General features: G+C 38.2%; 1 protein-coding gene across 5 annotated transcripts in view; it reads right to left on the bottom strand.

The window, feature by feature from the left end:
- Window positions 1-535: 535 nt before the first annotated feature.
- PRP4K (pre-mRNA processing factor kinase PRP4K) overlaps window positions 536-21,401 on the bottom strand; it is a 38,820-nt gene continuing 17,954 nt past the window's right edge. For 2 of the 5 annotated variants that reach the window (XM_084873123.1, XM_084873122.1), the window contains exons 7-15: window positions 20,502-20,575; window positions 18,011-18,101; window positions 15,116-15,263; window positions 13,181-13,318; window positions 11,990-12,143; window positions 8,265-8,379; window positions 7,541-7,692; window positions 6,160-6,246; window positions 536-1,830 (exon numbers count right to left, since the gene is read on the bottom strand). In XM_084873123.1, coding sequence (XP_084729249.1) covers window positions 1,627-1,830; window positions 6,160-6,246; window positions 7,541-7,692; window positions 8,265-8,379; window positions 11,990-12,143; window positions 13,181-13,318; window positions 15,116-15,263; window positions 18,011-18,101; window positions 20,502-20,575 — 1,163 coding nt within the window. In that variant the 3' untranslated portion in view covers window positions 536-1,626. The remainder of the gene's footprint in view (window positions 1,831-6,159; window positions 6,247-7,540; window positions 7,693-8,264; window positions 8,380-11,989; window positions 12,144-13,180; window positions 13,319-15,115; window positions 15,264-18,010; window positions 18,102-20,501; window positions 20,576-21,401) is intronic. The other 3 variants (XR_014794036.1, XR_014794035.1, XR_014794037.1) reach the window with 3 other exon arrangements.

Here is a 21,401-nt window from a genome sequence, read left to right as displayed (position 1 = left end):
CCTTGGAGAAGGCGTTGAATGGCCTGTGCCCCGTTTTCCTTTTTTCTCTTTCCGCACCATCAAAAGGAAAAGTGAGAAAATAGCAGAAACATTAGTTAAATCCTGATTTTATACCCCCTAACCTACAGGAATTACCTCACTATACTGAAAGCTGACAATATTTGTAGAATTTTTTGACGAGGTAAGTAAAATAATAAACTTTGGCTAGCCTTACATCTTTAGCAAATAATTCTATTAAAGACTTTAAGGAAGAAACAAAAGGTTGCTTTTAACTATTTATAAACCATAAACCAGCACTGAAGACAAAAATTTTTAAAAATGGCTACAAATGCCTTGTTCACAAAAGACTTTATTATCTAGTGATGCATACTGAGAACATACAGAAATCTGCATGGCCACTTCACATGCAGTAGAACAATCTTCACTTTACAATAAGTGAGTGTCAACTGTTTTATGCAATAGACAACACTTTAAAGTCACATTCTTAAAGAAAAGCTTCATTTACAAAAGAAATAAAAGGTAAAGAAGCAATTACCGCTTTTAAAAAGCAGCTGCTTTGTTCAAGAGTGGAAGGTTTATGCCTGTATTGAAAGACAACATGATCACAAATAATGAAAACAATGAACAAATGAAAGCACTTTTACCATAAAGCAGTACACTTTCAAAATGACATACAAATAGTTAAAAATTTCATTATGTTGTCTATGTAACTTTTAAATATGAGGACTTTCAGAATATGCCTCAACATTTGTAATTTAGTAAATGAAAACTACGCATTGTTTCTATCTCACTAGGAACTGCATTTAACAAAAATGTTTATAAAGTCTATAGCAAGTTGATTTTTAAAAATTAAAGTTAATAAGAAACAGTACACTGAAGGCGCTCTATCCATCAAGCGCATACTCTTCCAATTTTAGATGTGATGAACAGAACAGAAATTGTAACTATGCCACATTTGCAATGCCAAAAATAAAACAATATCAGGTATCACACATGCAGGGAATTCTGCCACAAAGCTAATATCCCTCATTTGTCAATTGTTCCAATAAAATAACATCTTAAAACACCAGTGATGTTGATGGTTTAGCTTACCTTCAGTGTACTGAATGTTGTACACAACCTGCTTTAAAAGAGGAGACCATCCCTGCAGGCAGGCTCAAGAAGGAACAGACCCCTTTCGGCAATGACTACACCAAGGGCATGCTGCTGTGGCCTGCACACACACACCTAGGAAAATGTGAATATAAACAGCATTTATGCTGGCCATTTTACCTGAAGACCAAAATGAAGCCAAGTCTGCTAAAAATAAATCAACCACCCAGCATTACTACTTATTTTATAACAAGATGCTTTTGCCTTTTATATGAACTGCAACCATATACATTAGCACTATAATTTTGTGCAGTCTTGGCAGTTAAAACAGTTCTACAGTGAAATTTCACATAAGACACAAAACAGATTAACTAACATTTCTAAAAGAAACATCACCCTTGGTGTTAATTCAAATATAATCATGCTTCCTCAAATTTGATGGAGAAATATTTATAAGTTTATATACATTAATAAACTGCTGTGAAATTTCTTCAGTCTTTAATTACTCAAACCATTGGAGCTTCTTCATCTCTTTTAAATTTTTTCCTGGATAAAGGCATGCTGTAGGGCCTGGTTGATGCTAATCCGTTTAGCTGGGTCCAACATTAGGATCTGGTCCAATAAGTCCTTTAGCTGGTGTACTTTTTTACGTTGGTCTTCAGGAAGTCGCTGGCACCCAATCAAGTCAGCCAACAGGTCCTTAGTTGGATTAATGGTGCTCATGACAGTAACTTTCTCCTAAAAATAATTTTTAAAATGCTTATCTCTAAATAAATTTACTAAAAACATATAATACATCAGATTTTTGTCTACCAAAAATTATAAGAATAACCATCTACTCATTTAGAACTTTTACATTACTTCCTATATCCAGTTTTTTCAAGAAGCAATAAGAAAACGTTGCCCGGGACCATTTGGCTCAGTACATAAAATGTCGGCCTGCGGACTCAAGGATCCCTGGTTCGATTCCAGTCAAGGGCATGTACCTTTGGTTGCAGACACATCCCCAGTGGGGGATGTGCAGGAAGCAGCTGATGTTTCTCTCTCATCAATGTTTCTAATTCTCTCTGCCTCTCCCTTCCTCTCTGTAAAAATATCAATAAAATGTATTGGGGGGGGGAAACCCTAAATAAAAAAGGTTACCTAAGAGTTTTTTGGGTTTTTTTTAAATCATACTATAATGTAATTTTATAAAAATAATAACAGAAACTTTAAAACTTAGTTAAGTATTTAAAATCTGAGAATTCAAAAATATTGTTAAGTAATTAAAAATAGCCTAGCCGAAACTGGTTTGGCTCAGTGGATAGAGCGTTGGTCGGCAGACTGAAGGATCCCAGGTTCGATTCTGGTCAAGGGCATATACATTTTGGTTGCGGGCACATCCCCAGTGGGGGGGTGGGGTGGGGGAGTGGTGTGTGTTTGGAAGGAAGCTGGTCGATGTTTCTCTCTCATCGACGTTTCTAGCTCTCTGTCTCTCTCCCTTCCTCTCTGTAGAAAAGTCAATAAAATATATATTTTAAAAAATAAAATAAAAAGTAAAAAAAGGCTAGTAAATACTTTCAGTTAGAAATGTACTTTTTCTACCCTGAAGTGGAAACAGGTAGACATGTAAATGAGTTGATACCATGAAGTGGTTAAGTGCTCTGACAAAGTTAGGGACATCCTATATATTAAAAGCTTAATAACTCACAGTAAATTGGCTTGGAGATCAATGCTTCCCAGTGATAGCAACAACATGCAAGGCTTAACAACAAGATGCACACACAGCCCACAAAGGGCAGCACCAAGTCTGTATACCTCAGGTAACTGGGAAGGCTGTGCTACTGGCCTCTACCAGAACACCGAGCACACAAAACTATTCCATCAAATCAGGGAAGCAGCTAAAATGCAGAGAAGAGGCAGGATACAAAGGAAGGAGATGGAGGAAAATAAAAGAATGGATATTGAGTTAAAAACTACAGTTATAAGATTATTCAAGAATTTCTTTTAAAAGGCTGATAAAATAAACGTGACCTATGAGGATATGAAAAGGGATCAACTAGAAATAAAAAGGAAATAAAGAATACATTGTCTGAAATAAAAAATACCGTGTTTCTCCAAAAATAAGACATCCTCCGAAAATAAGACCTAGTGCATGGAAAGATAAGACATCCCCTGAAAATAAGACCTAGAGCAACATTGGGAGAAAAAATTAATATAAGACACTGTCTTATTTTCGGGGAAACGGGGTATTATACAGAGTCCAAAAAACAGACGGGAAGATCGCAGGAATCAAGACAAAGATTTGGAACACAAAGAGCTAGGACACTCCTTTGCAGAAGCAAGAAGACAAGAGAATCCAAAAAGTTGAAGATAGTGTAAGAAACCTCTGGGACAATTTCAAGCGAACCAACATCAGAATTATGGGGGTCCCAGAAGAAGAGAGAGAGCAAGATATCGAAAACATACTGAAAGAACTAGTGACAGAAAACTTCCCCACCTAGTGAAAGAAATAAACTTACAAGTCCAGGAAGCGCAAACAAAAGGAATCCAAAGAGGACCAAACCAAGACACATCATAATTAAAATTCCAAGAGCATAAGACAAAGAGAGAATATTAAAAGCAGCAAGAGAGAAACAGGTAGTTACCTATAAAGGAGCACCCATACGATTGTCAGCTGATTTCTCAACAGAAACCATGCAGGCCAGATGGGAATGGCAAGAAATATTCAACGTGATGGATAGCAAGAACCTACAGCCAAAAATAATCTATCCAGCAAAGCTATCACTCAGAATCAAAGGTCAGATAAAGAGCTTCACTAATAAAAGAAAAAAGCTAAAGGAGTTCATCAACACCAAACCAGAATTATATGAATTACTGAAGGGGGTTCTTTCAGAAGAGAAAGTAAATAAAGATAAAAATTATGAACAACAAATACGTACCTATCAACAAGTGAATCTAAAAACCAAGAAAATTAAAAAAAAAAAAAAAAATCTGATGAACAATATTAACTGTTGAATATAATAGAATCAGAGGTATGGAAGGGGAGTGAACTGATGATTCTTGGGGAAAAGAGGAGAGGGGGGTGTGAGAAGAGACTGAACATAAACTGTGTACCTATGGATGAGGACAATGGGGAGTGGGGAAAGGGCAGAGGGTGGGGTGGGAACTTGGTGGAGGAGAGCAATGGTGGGGGGGGGGGGGAAAGAGGAACATTTGTAATAATATGAACAATAAAAATTTACTTTAAAAAAATCTGATTAACAATATTAAATGGTGAATATAATAGAATCAGAGCATAGGAAGGGAAGTGGACTGAAGATTCTCGGGGAAAAGAGGAGTGGGGGGTGTGGGAAGAGACTGAATAAAAACTGCACACTTATGGATGAGGACAATGGGAGGTGGGGAAAGGGCAGAGGGTGGGGTGGGAACCTGGTAGAGGGGAGCAATTGAGGAGGGGGGGAAGAGAGAGGAACACTTATAATAATCTGAATAAAGATTTATTTAAAAAAATCAAAAATCTGATGATCAATATTAACTGGTGATCAATATTAACTGGTGAATATAATAGAATCAGAGGTATGGAAGGGGAGTGGACTGACGATTCTTGGGGAAAATGGGAGTGGGGTTGCGGGAAGAGACTGAACAAAAAATGTGCACCTTGCCAAAACCGATTTGGCTCAGTGGATAGAACGCTGGCCTGAGGACTGAAAGGTCCCAGGTTCGATTCGGGTCAAGGGCATGTACCTTGGTTGCGGGCACATCCCCAGTAGGAGGTGTGCAAGAGGCAGCTGATCGATAATTCTCTCTCATCGATGTTTTTAACTCTCTATCCCTCTCTCTTCCTCTTTGTAAAAAAATCAATAAAATATATATTTTTAAAAAGGTGCACCTATGGATGAGGACAATGGGGGGTTGGGAAAGGGCAGAGGGTGGAAGGGAGCAATAGGGGGAGGGGAGAGGAACATTTGTAATAATCTGAACAATAAAGACTTATTTAAAATAAAATAAAATAAAAGCTTAATAAGCTAAGTGCCAGTCATCTGTTCAACCAATCAAAGTGTAATATACTAATGAGATGCTAAGGCTGCTCAACTGTTCGCTATGACGACTGACAACCAGGGGAAGACGCTCTGACCAGTAAATTTGATGCTGGGATCTGGCTGATCGGGACTGGGCAAGACAGGCTGGACATACCCTGGAGTCCCCTCTTACCACGCTCCCCTCTGTGATCCTTCTCTGGCCCTGATCGTGCACTGGTGGGGTCCTTTGGCCTGGCCTGTGCCCTCTTGCAATCCGGGAACCCTTGGGGGATGTCGAAGAGCCAGTTTCGGCCCGATCCTGCAGGCCAGGCCGAGGGATGCCACTGAGGCACAAATTCATGCTCCAGGCCTCTAGTATAGTATAACAGGGCCAAAATAAAGAAGTCCTTACTTTAACCTGGAGGTTTTGGAAAGGCTCACACAGAATGTATATTTCACCTGAGGCTTGAAATAAAATAAATTGAATACATATTCTTTTTTAGGTATGAGGAAATACAGGAAACCAATAAGATGAGGATGGTCTGTGAACGAAACGTCATGCCCTTTAGCTAATTGCCAAGTGTAGAAAGGTAGGGTTTACAGAGTTCAGTGAAGAAAGGCCACACTGTTGAAGATGGCAGAGTTCATATCATAGAAGCCTTAGTTTGTCATTCTGAGAAATTTAAATATATTATCTTCTAGGTAACAGAAAGCCAATGAAGGGTTTTTAAGCAGGGAGAGTAACATAATCAGATTTGTTTTAAAAAATATCACTGTGACAGCAATATGGAAGGTAGGTAGATGGTGGGCCAGGCCAAGAAAGTGATCCAAAAGAACAGATGAGAAGGTCCGAAATATGACCTATAATAAAAATAAACTCATACTACACAAACATTTTTAAATTTCTTCATCTTTTTTATAACCTGATGCATTTTATTCAGGAGTCAACCAACACCAAAAAGAAATTATTTTAATGTTTCAAAATATTCATAGCTCTTAGTATGACCCAGGTCATTTGTTAACAATAAGATAGTCATTTAATCTTGCACACTTAAAAGAGACTTACCCTCTCTGTTACTTTATCAACTTCTATGTACATGAAATTGAGGTTTTGATCAAAATGTTGGTCTTTAAATACACCTTTCCGAATCATCTGGAAATAAAACAAAATAAAAAAACATTTTTTAACTTATGCAATAGTCTGGCTTACTAACAATTTAGTACATAACAAGTCACAAATTTAGTCTCTTTGCATTTACTTTCTCTTTTGAAAATGATCTTGTATTTCTTGCTCTCAGAGTTTCTCTTATTTCATTTTTTTAATAAATGTATTTTTACCAATTTCAGAGAGGAAGTGAGAGGGAAAGTGATCTCCCTCTCCCTTCCTCTCTGAAATCAATAAATATATATTAAAAAAAATAAAAAGCAAATAAAATTGTCGTGCCTAAAACAACTCATAATATGAAATTATTATATTTCCCCAGGCAGTGGGCTTAAACCCATTATGATTTAAAGTTGTGCTTTCACTATTCCAAATTGAGGTTTAAGCAAAGACCTAAAATCATTTGTTCTTAGATAGGAAAACGACTACACAATTGGGGCCCTTTCTATTGGCAGTTAAGAAATCTAATGACATTTTACAAATTATGCTCGAATAGCTCTAAAATGAAAAATTAGATCTCAGTTAAATAAATACCAACAGCTAATTCCTGTGTTGTTTACTCTAACTAAATCCAACATAACATAAACTGAAATCACAAAAGTCTAAGATACGCTCTCAAGATACTTTTATAAAAATCTAAAGTTCATGCTTTGTGTTAATCAAAGACGTTGATATGATAGCTGAAGCACTAAGAGTTTGTCAGAAAGATGTCATTTCAAGTGAATTTACTTGATACCTTCTTCCTTTCCCAACTAACTTCCAATCTTTAATAAACTGATTGCTATCAAGTTCCTTCTCTAATGACTGAGTCCTTCCTTCCATCTAACTAATCTGACCTGCATCTTTTTCTCATTACAGCTCTCAAGCATGTTCATGCTATTACCCATAAGGGTGTGCTCCCAAGAACACTGTTGCTTATGGAAGAACAGACACATGAAACATATGTATATGGTGCTTAACAAATTTATGTTCATCAATTCTCTCTTCCTCAATTACAATTCTACCCTAAACTATAGGTCGCTATCATCTGCTTACTACAAGAGGATAGAGAAAAACATAAGACAGATTTTAGAGGGGAAAAGAGTTCTATTCTCTTTTGATAGTTCTTGGATCATCAGAACATCTAATAATGAGAAGGAGCTAAAGGAATCAGAGTAGCCACATAACTATCTCTCTCAAATCATTTTATAGCCATTATTTATGAGTTAAGGGTCAGCAATCCACCAGACTATGGGAAACTACTGTTGAGATCTTCAATAAATACAAGTTCATATTAATGTCCTACCTTATTTGGCATTTTTCCTTTGAGATCCATGGCGAGCTTCAACATATGGTTATTGGTTTTGCCAGGAAATAAAATTTTTCCAGTATATAGTTCATATAAGGTACAACCTACAGACCACATATCTATGCCATAGTCATAGCTTTTACCTATAACTGAAAACAAAATAGAAGTTAAGTATATGATAATAACAACTACTATTTCCATTAAAGAGGTATTAATTGTAGCTTGAACTATATACCACAATCTTACTAACTCACTTATGGCATTAGTTTCATGTTCTTTCCCATTAATTCCTAATAGAACCACAGACTTAAAACCTAAAAAAATGAGGGAGTGGGGAAGGAATCAAAGGGACAGAGAAAAATGTATATTTATTCTTTTATCATTTCACCTTTGGTGGAGGTGCAATCAGCCTCTACAAAGAAGAAAGAACAAAGGTCCCACACAATTCATATATCTGATAATCAGACCTTGAGTACTCAAGAGTAGTCTTCTAAAGTCAAGAATTTTCCACAACTGTTTTTGCTACTCTTGCCAGACAAGGCCAAGATTCCTATCCCATTTACCACCATTCCACCGGAGAAGGATAAACTTGTTAGGTTCCCTTCCTCGTGAATGACCCCATGCAGCTGCTAAAGTGCAATGAAAATAGTACTGAGACATTAAATATGCTGTTTCCACTACATATGATAGCCCAGGTCAAAAACCATTTGAAGAAACTTACTGATTTCAGGAGCACGATAAAATCTACTGACAAGATAAGGAGTTATGTCATTATCCGCAACGTGTGAAGCCGACCCAAAATCACAGAGCTTTAAAATAGTTTTTGATTCATTAACCTGAAAAACATTTTATCATGGAAGTTTAATTCATGCCAGGAATAATTAATACAAGTAATCACATAAAAATAACTGGCTTTGAGAAGTTATTTCCAATACTGAGAACAAAGTCACTCTTTTTAAAATTCCTTTTTATTTTAAACCTCAATTTCCTAATTATGAAAAATTAAGGGTTACCAACTATTTGATTATAATTAGTAAAAGAACTTTTCTCAGTGAAGAAATATGAAATAATACCTAGTGAAGTTCATTTTAACCAACACTATTTAGAAAAGGATGTGGTAGTAAGAGGAATTTCTAATTGATGCAAAGCATCTTCTAAAAATCCCCAGAACACCTGCATAAAGTCAAGTTACTATATAAAGGGACCTAAAAACATTCATTAATAAGGGCTCAGACTTAGATTAACTTTCAATTGGTTTAAGTTAAGTTTCAGTTGCCAAAAATTATGATAGCAAGAAAAGTAAAATGCTGCAGATTAAATTTGGACAAAAACAATAAAAACATTCATCGGAAGATGCTTAAGATCACCCAAATTTAGCAATCACTTCAAGTCTAAAAATTATTAAATCTCTTAAATACAAAGAAGATATTAGTTAAGAATATGTTAAATATACTTGGCAAAACTGATAAACATGAACTCTATATTAGTCATTTGTTTCTTTTGTCCTCTGTAAATACTTCAACATACACAGTAACAGTGACATCTGCTGAGAAAGGCTGGAGCTGCTCCCATGACTGCTGCCACTCAAGAGTCAGAAGCATGTTCAGGATTAACAAGTGCTGATAATTCATATTCCAGAGTCCCTTCCCCCCTTCAAAAGAGACACACACAAATTCCGAGTTGGGACTTGAACTTGGCCTACTGTTCCCACCCAAAAGAAACATAACACTTTAAATAAATAACTTAGGTACTCTCTACTGGGATGTTGTAAAGCTTTATCAATGTTACAGACTGGTCCACTAAGATTATATCCATGGAATTAAGCTAACGACAGAAATTATTTTTAAATGCCACATCCATATCTTTTCATATGGGGGATCAGGAAAACAGGTATCTTCAAAAGGAAAAGTACTTTCAAAGCTTTTTAAAATATAATTTGCATTCAGCTACTTAAGAATGCAGTTGCAATACACAGAAATAAAACCAGAACCATTTTAAAATGAGAAATCTACCAGCGGAACTCTTGATCTGGGTAAAATGCCTTAAATAGTAGCAGGCTAGCCACACTTATGTGCCCTTTATTTTGGCTACACAACTACTAACTCCTCATGAGGAATATGGTACTTCTACCACACTAGAGGCTTAAAGCTCTAGATTTTCATTAAATAGCTCCATGGGGTCTCTGATATCTATTTTTTTCCTTCTTCAATATTCAATTTCAGAATCCATGTAAAATCTAGTTTAGCATTAACTAAAAGAAAAATAAAGTTTTAAAAGCAAGAGCTTCACCCTGACTGGTTTGACTCAGTGGATAGAGCATCAGCCTGTGGACTCAAGGGTCCCAGGTTCGATTCCCATCAAGGGCAGGTACCTTGGTTGTGGGTACATACCCAGTAGGGAGTGTGCAGAAGGCAGCTGATCAATGTTTCTCTCTTATCAATGTCTCTAACTCTCTATCCCTCTTCCTTCCTCTCTATAAAAAATAAAAATATATTTTTAAAAAAAGAGCTTCTAACATACTAGCAGGCTATTCTTTAATCTTCATAGTGGTTACTCAGATGTTCACAGTCTATCTTTAGACTGTTTATATTTTATATATTATTTCATATGGATGGTATATTTCTCAATTTAAAAATGAGAAAGAAAAAAAACTGAGGTAAAAATCAAAGATGAAGTTGACTAGGGAAGTCTACAATTCATTCATAATATATCTACAATTTCATTGTAATAACTGAGCTCCTCTAACCAAGTTATATTATGCTAGAGGCCCGATGCATGAAATTTGTGCAAGAGTAGGCCTTCACAGCTACGGGGGCTGCCTGGATGCCTCTCGCACAACCCCAGGAGGCTGCCTCAATCCCATGGCTGCAGTCTCAGCTTCGTCCTTCTGCCCGGTCTAATTAGCATATTACACTTTTATTATTATAGATATGTAATACATTATAAACTCAGACTAAACATATCAAAATGGAATGCCTCTAATCGGATAATTTTTCTCAAGTGTGGAACATGTGATTAGAAGATAAACTTGGAATTATCCACATTGTGAACATGCCCCAACTCTGAAAACCTTAGCAGGGTGAAAAAATGGGGTCAAGGAGGGAAAGAGTTTGTGTGTGCATTAATCACTCCCCTATGACAATATGTACTTCTAAATTTCAAAAACATAAAATTATACTATAAATTTGCATGTTACCACATCTGAAGTCTTAAGCCCTGATGGGGTACCAGTTCAAGATAGCCCTGACTCAGTGGTTACAACGTCAGCCTGAGCATTGAAGAGTCGCAGGTTCAATTCTCTGTCAAAGGCAAGTACTTGGGTTGGGAGTTTGCTCCTTACCCCCTGCCTCCTATGCAACATGCAGGAGGCAACCAGTCGATGTCTCTCTCTAGCCTGACATTTCTCTCTCTCTCTCCTTCCTTCCCTTCTTTCTTCCACTCTTTCTGAAAAGCAATGAGAAAATATCCTCAAGTGAGGGAAAAAAAAAGATTTTGAGACAGTGAAACATGCCTTTCAATAGGCATCTTTTAGGAGAGTGAGTTTTACTGTATTTGGGTTCCCAGAAGGCACTGCTTCTAAAACAATCCTATATAATAAAAGCCTAATTAATATGCTAAGTGTCTGGTCGTCTGTTCAACCAATCAAAGCAATGATATATACTAATGACATGCTAAGGCTGCACAACCGCTAGGTATGACATGCCTGACCATCAGGGAGCAGATGATTTGACCAGTAGGTTAGTTTGCTGCTGGGATCCAACCAATCAGGACTGAGCGAGATGGGCCAGACAAGCCCTGGAGCCCTCAGTAATCCCTCCCTAGTCCCAATCGTGCACCAGTGGGGTCCCCCAGCCTGGCCTGCACCCTCTCACAGGACCCCTCAGGGGATGTTAGAGAGTCAGTTTTGGCTCAATCCTGCAGGCCAGGCCAAGGGACTCCACTGGTGCAGGAATTCATGCACCGAGCCTCTAGTAAAGAATTACTCCTGGACATCTTTAAACTCAACTTCTTATATAAGCTTAAGGCAATTCTCTTATATGTCCCAAACTCAGTCTATAAAATTCCCTTAAATGTTCTTATCTCCATTAGCCTACAAAATTAAAGAACAAAAAAGTGTAAACATACCTTATTTCAAAACAGCAAAACATGCAGCACTTTTTTTCACTACCAGAGGAAGCCTATCATTACTATATTAAATCACTCGTGGGATTTGTGTGTACTCTAAATCCACAATAAAAAGGGACAATTTGGGATGCTGGCCTATCTCCTTTTTCTTTATACTTTAAAATTTCATGGCTCAATTTCCAAAAAAGTAAAAATTGGTAATTTGTAATGGGTAATAAGTATATCTTTAAGATGTTATTTTAAAAATAATACAGTGGTAATCTCACATTACTGAAAAGAAGATATATGAATGTACAATGCAGCCTTAACTGTTTCACTTACCAGGATATTGTCTGGCTTGATATCAGCATGTAGAATATTGCATCTTTTAAGGAGTTTCAATGCCAAGAACAACTGTTGACTGTAAGATCTTACAGCTTTAATATGAAGACCAACATCCTTACCATATTTTTTTAACACCTCTCGTAAATTCATGCTTTTAGGAGAAAGGGAAAAAAAAGCTACAGGTTAAATACAAAAATGACATTTCAAAAAAGCAAAAACATTTAAGCATAAAGTAAAATCAAACCCAAAATATAATTACAATGACATATTCTGTTCAAGAACATCTCAAATATTTGATAAATTATTCCGTAATGAAATGAGAATATATGAAATTATGTGTACATAACACAATTTTCCAATAAAACTTAATTTTTAAAATAAATAGAAGGAAAGATACGCAATGATAAAATCTGTATTGATTTTAGAATGGATTTATATTTGAAAGATTAACAACGAAGCTATAATTTCAAAGATCAAAATTGTATTTCTTCCACTATTCCCATTTCTTATCATTCTGGCTTAATCCTTCCTTGAAATATTTAATTTTCAGAGAATTTCTCTGGTTGACCTGAAGGCTAAAAGCAAGTAGTAAACTGGCACATAGTATGCAGTCATTTAATGTCAATATATTAATGACTATCAAGAAGCCAGCTCATAATACAAGCTTAAAAAACAAACACCAGAGCTAAATTAAGTCTATAATAATCTCTATAAATAAAAGCATAAGTGGCTTCTGGCTGAGTGACACTCCCCCGCTATGGAGTGCACTGGCCACCAAACGACCAAATAGCAGAATGACCATTCGGACGACCACTGGCGCCAGGCCAGCCAAAGCAGGTGCAACGCCATTGGTCGGGGGCCCAGCCATCACCCCACAAAGGGAGGCCCAGGCTACCTGGTGGCGGGTGAGCAGAGCCTCCTTCTGCTGGGCGATCTATAGCAGGGCTCCCAGACTGTGAGAGGGCGCAGGCCAGGCTGAGGGATCCTGCCAACCAATACCCCCCCTTGCCCCCCCCCCCGCCTCCCCCCACACTCACAAATTTCGTGCACCAAGCTTCTAGTAATTAAATAAGTAAATAAAAATCAAATACCCAGAAAATATGTCATTTCAATTGTTGTTTATCTTAAGTGAGGTTGATAGAGATAGAGAAGATAAATTTTCACTTTATGTAGTTTTTGACACTGTACCTGAGAGGCTCAAATACGAGACAGAGATGCTGTTTGTGATAAAAGTGTCTGAAGAGCCGCAAACAATGAAATTTGTCATCAGGATCAGCATCATTAAGTTTTTTCAAAAATTCTAGTTCTTTTAAACCAGTTTTCTGCCTGAAATAAAAAAGGAAAGTCAAAATTAAATACATCCAGAATTTAGAAAAACTAAATAATATAATTTGCTAATTCCAGTATGATGAACCATAGGCGATGTTAATTAGTTTGTTGTTTTTTTACAAGTCATAATAAATCTGTTAAAGAATGACAGGTCTCTGTACCACTTAGACAATACTTCATACTTAATCAAATACGGTTCTCATGAAGTTAATTTCCAAAATAACCAATCAACAAAACAGAAGCACTGAGGAATAAACCTACCTTGCTTGAAGGAAAATCAATCCTGCACATTTTATTCTCAAGTCTTGATGTAAATTCTATCTATATATATAAAAGGCTAAGCGACCGTCCTACCAGTAGCTACGATGAGCAATGACCACCAGCTGGCAGACAACACAGGAGCTGCTAAGCTGCAGTGATTTGGCAGTGGCAGTTCTTGGGTGACGCACTCCAGAACCAAAGAGGTAGGAATCCGATTCTGGGATGTGTCTCTCACAACCTAGGATCTCACAGGGAATGGAGAGCCAGTTTCGGCCCAATCCCCACTACAGGCCAGGCTGAGGGACCCCACCTGTCAGAGGAACCCCGTTCACTTCTCAGATGCCCTTTGAGCCATGACACTTCCCCAGGTGTGGCCAGCTAAAGAGGAACCATGGGAAGTTGGCTCCAGGGCATGTCTGGCCCGTCTCACCCAGTGCTGCCCTACTGGCCACCTTCTAATTAATATCCTTTCAATGTGCATGAATCCATGCACCAGGGGACTTGTGTTTAATAAAAGTGGAACCACATTGTATAGAGTTTTGGTTCCTTAAGAGTCTAACCAGGAAATGTCTCACCAAATATTAATATTTGGTTTTCCTCTAAAATTCTAGTTATAATTTGTCAATAAGCTACATTTTTTAAAGTTAGTGTCTATAATACAGGGGTTGGGGATAAACATAAAAACAAAACAACAAAAACTTTCTAAGCCTGGGGAAGTTTAAGACTTTAGTATAAATCTACAACATTTCTTTCCAGTGTTATAAAACCAATAGTAAGTTGAGTTTAACACCAGCTCAGTGTGTGGTACAAATTATGTATTAAAGCATGTACATGACAATTAAGTAACTCTTGTGTATTAAAGGAAAAAGGCAACAGACAGAAGATACAAAAAATTCCCCAAATTATCTGGTAAACCAGCTGTCCCCTTTTTGTAGGCCACTTTATGCTAATTAGTGACAACTAATTAATATAATCCTTTTATCCCTCACCTCTAGTCTTGAGTTTAAGATATTCACAGCAAAAGATGGCCGCAGAAACCGGTTTGGCTCAGTGGATAGAGCATCGGCCTGGGGACTGAGAGGTCCCAGGTTCAATTCCGGTCAAGGGCATATACCTTGGTTGTGGGCACATCCCCAGTAGGGGGTGTACAGGAGGCAGGTGACAGATGTTTCTCTCTCATCAATGTTTCTAATTCTCTATCTCTCCCTTCCTCTCTGTAAAAAATCAATAAAATATATTAAAAAGAAAAAAGATGGCCGGCCATCAGACAAACAGAAGAAGTCTACGTTAACATTAGTGCACAGTAGATACTGAAATGCACTGAAATGAATTAAACACAAATCAGTCTATAGTTCTAATACTTCACATATAACATATGGCTATAAATTAAATATCCAGTCAAAAAGGACTACTACAATCATTTTATAGTTCTACTACTTGTTTTATAGAATGTTACTTTTTTAAAATGGCATTTAGCAATATTTTCATTTGAACAAAACATGTGTTATTAAAGGTTTCATCACATTGACTTACATGAGTTCATTGTTTCTAATGATCTTTACAGCCACTTCTTGGTTGGCTCTTGCATTATCTCTGGCTCGTACAACATTACTGAATACACCTTGACCAGTGTAGCCATACACATTATATCGCTTATCTAGCACTTCACCTATGTTCACACCTAAAAGAATAAATTAAAATATTAGAATTTTGAGCATTTTAACAAACTATGAGATACACAAAATTAAAAAGGAGAAAACACAGCGCAATTACTCAAAATGCATGTCAAATCCTACTTTGTGCTTGATTTCCCAGACATTGTAGAGAATCAAGGCCATGCCTCCACTGTCACTCTCTTCCCTGTGGATAATACTGCATGCCCACTTTCAAAGATTACAAGGAGAATTTTTCTGTCCTATCAAATGCTAATGATTTTAACATTGAATATGGGAGAAATGTGCTGGTTGAAGTGTTTCCAACTGCAGTCCTGCATGACTAGTACCTCAAGTTCCTTGTATGTTGTTTCTATTGGTTTCAGATCAAGATGAGCAAATGACATATTAACTTCCCTTCCTTCTTGAGGATTATCTCATGGCTAAAAATAACTGAATAAATTTAAGTTTTAAATCAAGTCTTCACTTCAATTTGCAATGCTTCTGGGGCTGCCTACATGGATTCAGCAGTTGCTAGTTGAGCCAAACATTTTAGATGATGGCATTAGGATGGAGTTTTACAAAATGTTACAATGAACTCTAGAATTAATAGAGTTCAAGAAGGGCAGAAACCATCTGGAGACTGCTAGGAAGGGCGAGGTCACAAGAGGGGCTGGCCTAACTTCCAAGGGCAGCAGGCCAGATTTCTTGGCTGCAGAATGGGGTTTTCCCTGTGAAGATCAAGGCCTGAATACCAGGCTGGACTCCACAGACCAGAGCACCAGAGCCAAGAAAAGCAGCCCATGTAACATCCAGCTGTGAAAAGGTGGTGGGGCTTCAGGCCTCTGGGGAGTCTGTAGCCAGTCAGAGATAAAGCCACCATTTTTTGTTTTTGTGTTGTTAAAAACAACACAGAGAGGCCTGGCCATCATGGCTCAGGGGCTGAGTGTTGACCTATGAACTAGGAGGTCACGGTTTGATTCCAGATGAGGGCACGTGCCCAGGTTGCAGACTTTATCCCCAGTGTGGGGCGTGCAGAAGGCAGCCGATCAATGACCCTCTCTCATCATTGATGTTACTGTCTCTCACCCTCTCCCATCCTTTCAGAACTTAATAGCAAAATATATATTTTTTAAAAATAGTAATAATATTAAATAAAAAAAAAAAAACCCCGAGCATAGTGTTCCTTTGCAGCTAAGGCTTTGGTGGAAAGAGGGCAGTGTGAATTGGAATTACCTGAGTGGCTAGGGTAGAAGGCATTGAGGGGAGACATGGAAATCTGGTGGCAGGAAGACCTGCAATCAGTCATACCGATGAACATACAGAAGAGGATATTGTTCCTGACTGGCGTAGACCCCTCCCAGCAGCTACAGCTGGAGGGGAGGGAAAATGCAAATATCCTGCCCTAAGGATACCACTGATCCCGCACTCAGGAATCCCACTTGTCACACCCTACATCTTGACCCCTGCAGAGGCTACAATAGCAGAGACGAAACCTATGGATTTGAACAATTTCAGTAGGATCACTGACTGGCTTGGGGGTGAAGTCATCTACCCTACTGTCATAGGAATCTAACTGCTGCTTCCCCCTCACAGGAGAGCAGATAGAAACTCCTGGATTCAGGAGATCCCCCTGGACTGCATATGAGAAACTCTGCCCAGCCAAGGGCAGGGAAAATTTCTAGGGCACTCTCAGAGAAATAGCTATAGAATGGGGAAACACACCCACCATTTTCCTTGATATCTGAACATCCCTACTCACGGGAGACCACGGTCACATACAACCAATTCCACCAATGAACGTGACAACAACAATCAATACCCAATTACAACAGCAGATTCCAAAAAAGCCACACAAGGAACATTCCTAGAGCATCCAACTCAGGAGATAAAAAAAAAAATCAGCATTACTGGGCACCACAGAAAACTTACTATATAAGGCCACCTGAAAAAAGATTGGGAGGCATAACAGTTTGATCTAATAACACAGAAACAAATACAAAGGGAAATAAAAAATGGGGAGACAAAGAAATAACCCCCAAATAAAAGAAAAGAAGGATGCTCTAGAACAGTGTTTTCCAAAGTGTGGTACGCGTACCCCCAGGGGTACAGGAAGAGTTTGGTGGGGATATGCGTTGCACTGGAGTTTGGTGAGGATATGCACTGCACCGTGCTTAGCTGCGCCTAATTCTACGTTTCCATGAGTACAAGGGGTACTCAGCGTTACAAAAATTATAGAAGGGGTACACATATGTCAAAAGTTTGGGAAACACTGCTCTAGAAGAATAATATCAGATATCAAAAATACACGGGAAGGAATCAAAGGCAGAAGTTCCAATCAGTGATTTGGAAGATAAGGTAGAAAAACCCGCCACCCAATTAGAGTGGAAAAAATTAAAAAGAAAACATCACACAAGTTCAGAAAGCACAGAATTCCAATCAAGATGGATCCAAAGAGACCCATTCCAAGACGCATCAAAATTAAAATGACAAATGTTAAAGACAAAGAAAGAATCTTAAGCACCCAGTCAGTCACTGATGAACAAAATTGGTCCAAAGGTATGGGTACATGGAAGAGAATAACAGATCTCAGTGCAAGGATAGGAAGAGATTAACAAAAGAGCATATATGCATAACCCATAGACAAAGACAACAGTATGGGGAGGGCCTGAGGTAGGGCAGGGGTTAGGGGAAAAGGGGTAGAAGGGAGAAAATTGGAGACTCCTATAATAATAAGTAAATAAATAAATAAAATTCATAAGAATTGTGCACTTACGATAATAGCCTTCTGCATCAGTCCAGTTATCCCTGAGGTTAGGATTCTCTTTAAAGTCTTTTCCAATGCCAGCAGCCCGAAGACGAGCACTCTGAAATTAAGGAGGCAATATTAGCTATTTACCCACTAAATCAGTTTGACATTTTAAGCACTTTCTTTAAACAAAAATGGATGAACCAGCTATCTCAATACTAAAAGCCTAATATGCTAAGTGTCCAGTCACCTGGTGACCAGACGACTGGTCAACCAATCAAAATGTAATATGCTATTGATATGTAAAGGCTGCTCAACAATTTGTTATGACGTGCACTGACCACTAGGGGGCAGGCAGTCCACTGATTAACCAGTTACTATGACATGCACTGAACACTAGAGGGCAAATGCTCTGACTGGTTGGCTAGCTTGCTGCTGGGGTCCAGCCAGGACTGAGTGAGATGGGTCGGACAAGCTCTAGATTGCTCATGCAGTTCCTTCCCAGCCCAATCATACAACCATGGGGTCCCTCAGCCTGGCATGTGCCCTCTTGCAATCCAGAACCCCTTGGGGGATGTCAGAGAGCTGGTTTCAGCCTGATCACACAGGCCACTCCCCTCGGGAGAGCGCCAGATGCAGGGCTCATGGCTAGTGAGTGCTGCTATGCCAGCAAGAGCCTCTCCTGATCGAGACTGATTGGGCACGAGACCATGACAGGCATAGTGGGGCAGGGATGAGTGGGAGCTACAGGCAGCGTTAGACTGTGGGTTTTGGTCTTATCTCTGCAGGCCACCCAGAGGGGCCCACTCGTGTACAAATTCCTGCACTGAGTCTCCAGTAATTTAATAAGACATTTCATGCTAAATTAAATAAATGCTGTCACTCATGTAAATATGACAAAGATGAAATATGAATACCAGAGTCTTCTGCATTATCATAACATTATTTAGGGGGGAAAAGTAATTAAGTATCTTTAAAAACTTTTGGGAATATGCCTAAGACATTATAAATACAAATAAAAACTCAAACCAGATATGATTTTCCTTCGCTATTGCTAGAGGACAAAAATTACAGATTGGGGGCAATGGTAAGATATGTACACATATAATACATTAATAAAAAAATGAAAAAAAAATACAGATTGGCATTCAGTTAACAATTAAGTGTACAACTCTCTCTTCTACCAATTTTCACATTTACTGTCTCGACAATGTAACACCCCTTGCTTGTCTTCCCATATATGTATATGAAAGGCTATTGGCTGTACTAATTAAGCCTGCAAGGGAAATTAAAGAGTACCTGGTACTTCTAGTCTTTATCACACATCATTCTCCAAGATATCCAGAAGATGCCTTAGCATCAACCAGACAAATGATGGTTTTATCCTCTCTCTCTCTCTCTCTCTCTCTCTCTCTCTCTCTCTCTCTCTCTCTCTCTTTCTTTTTTAAACATATGGCTGAAATACAAGCAGTTGGATTTCTATATATTTTATTGATTTTTTACAGAGAGGAAGAGAGAGGGATAGTTAGAAACATCAATGAGAGAGAATCATCGATCAGTTGCCTCTTGCACACCCCCTACTGGGGATGTGCCCGCAACCAAGGTAAAGTGCCCTTGACCAGAATCAAACCCAGGACCTTTCAGTCCGCAGGCCGACGCTCTATCCACTGAGCCAAACCGGTTTCAGCAATTTTATCCTCTCTTAACCCATCCTTGGAGGGGGGTGAGAGGTCGGGGAGTAAAGGGATCCTTTTGCAAAACATGCATGTGATACATTACTTAAGCTAATTACCAATGTCTGCTGGGATCTGGGCACTGGCTAATGAACCTATTCCATTTTAAAATTCTGTTATATGCTTATCCTTCCCACTTCCTCTTACTAAAGCTTTCTATTTCTCATGTTCCCTTACCTTTGAACATTAGTTTAAGATGTTTTCAAGAAAAGACACTGATAAAAATGGCTAAGGGACCAAACCTTTTAAGTCATTTCTTAAAATGACTTAATGCACGACACCATTCTAACTAGTTACAACATTTTTAACTCTTCAATGAAATTTATTAGGCCCTAAATTCTTATGTTCTCCATCATGTACAATATAAAACCACAAAGTGAACTCTGTTTTAATGAAGATCTGGAAATTATTGATATCATTATGTCTCACCTAATTATTCCCCCCCCTCCCCACACACACACAGTTTGTAAGTCTAAGAAAAAAGTTGTTTCAAAAAATTAACTATACCTTTAAGTCATTAGACATTTAACTTTCATGAAGCTCTCAAACTATTCTGCTGTACTTGTTTTAAAATTGTAACTTAATTTCAGAATTGAAGAAAAATTGCAAATGAGTACAAAGAGTTTCCAGGTACCCTTCACCTAGTTATCCAAATGCTTAGGTACATTTATTAATTTGCTCTGTCCATCTCTTTATCTTTCCCTCCCTCTATGCACACAAATACATATTTGTTACCTAAATTTTTTGGTTTAATAGTTGTGTTTTTATGATTTAAAATTACTTACATCAAAATATGCAGCAAACATATCATCAGATTCTGTAAACATATCAGGTGCCAATAGCTTTTTCTGAGCTGACCCTTAATAAAAATTAAATTAATATTTGAAAAATGAAGAGATAAAAATTAAAGTACAAATTATGAAAAAACACCAATAGCAATTCAAACTTTTTTCTTCTTGTACATCAGTTTTTCATTAATAACCAACTTAAAATCACTTTGTAACACTTAAGATATACAAAGTCATGCACTTTTTACTAAAATGAATCTATATATATAAGCCTAATATAATAAGTGTCCGAACAATTGGTCGACCGCTCAACCAGTCGTTATGATGCACACTGACCACCAGGGGGCAGATCCTCTGATCGATAGATTAGCTTGCTGCTGGCGTCCAGCTGATTGGGCCTGGGCGGGAGGGGCCGGACACACCCTAGAGCCCTCCCATGGTCTCTTCCCAGCCAGCTGGCCCCATGGGGACTAGGCAGGACGGGCCGGAAATACCCTGGAGCCAACCTCCTTCACTTCCTTCCCAGCCTCTAAGATACTTCTTCTAATTAATTCCTTTACAAAGTGCACATATTCATGCACCCGACCTCTAGTATTTCATAAAGTTCTAAGATATAATACCAATTCTTTCACCAACATGCTAATATAGAAACAATAATTATGTATTAAAGTGAAAATTCCTCTTTAAAAATTGTATTTTTGTCCTGGCCGGTGTGGGCTCAGTTGGTTGGGCATCATTCCACATGCACATAAAGGTTGCTGATTGTAGGCTCATGCCCTGGTAGGAAGCATGCACTAAGTAGGCAGCCAATCACTGTTTCACTTCATATTAATCTTTCTCTCTCTCTCCTCCCTCCCTCCCCCCCCCTCTTCTCCCTTCCTCTCTTTCTAAAACAGT

This window comes from Pipistrellus hanaki, assembly GCF_964339955.1.
Source record: "Pipistrellus hanaki genome assembly, chromosome: 2".
In the NCBI taxonomy this organism is placed as follows: Eukaryota; Metazoa; Chordata; class Mammalia; order Chiroptera; family Vespertilionidae; genus Pipistrellus; species Pipistrellus hanaki.
The sequence above is the reverse complement of the archived record's forward strand: the minus strand, read 5'-3'. Positions and strand labels throughout refer to the sequence as shown.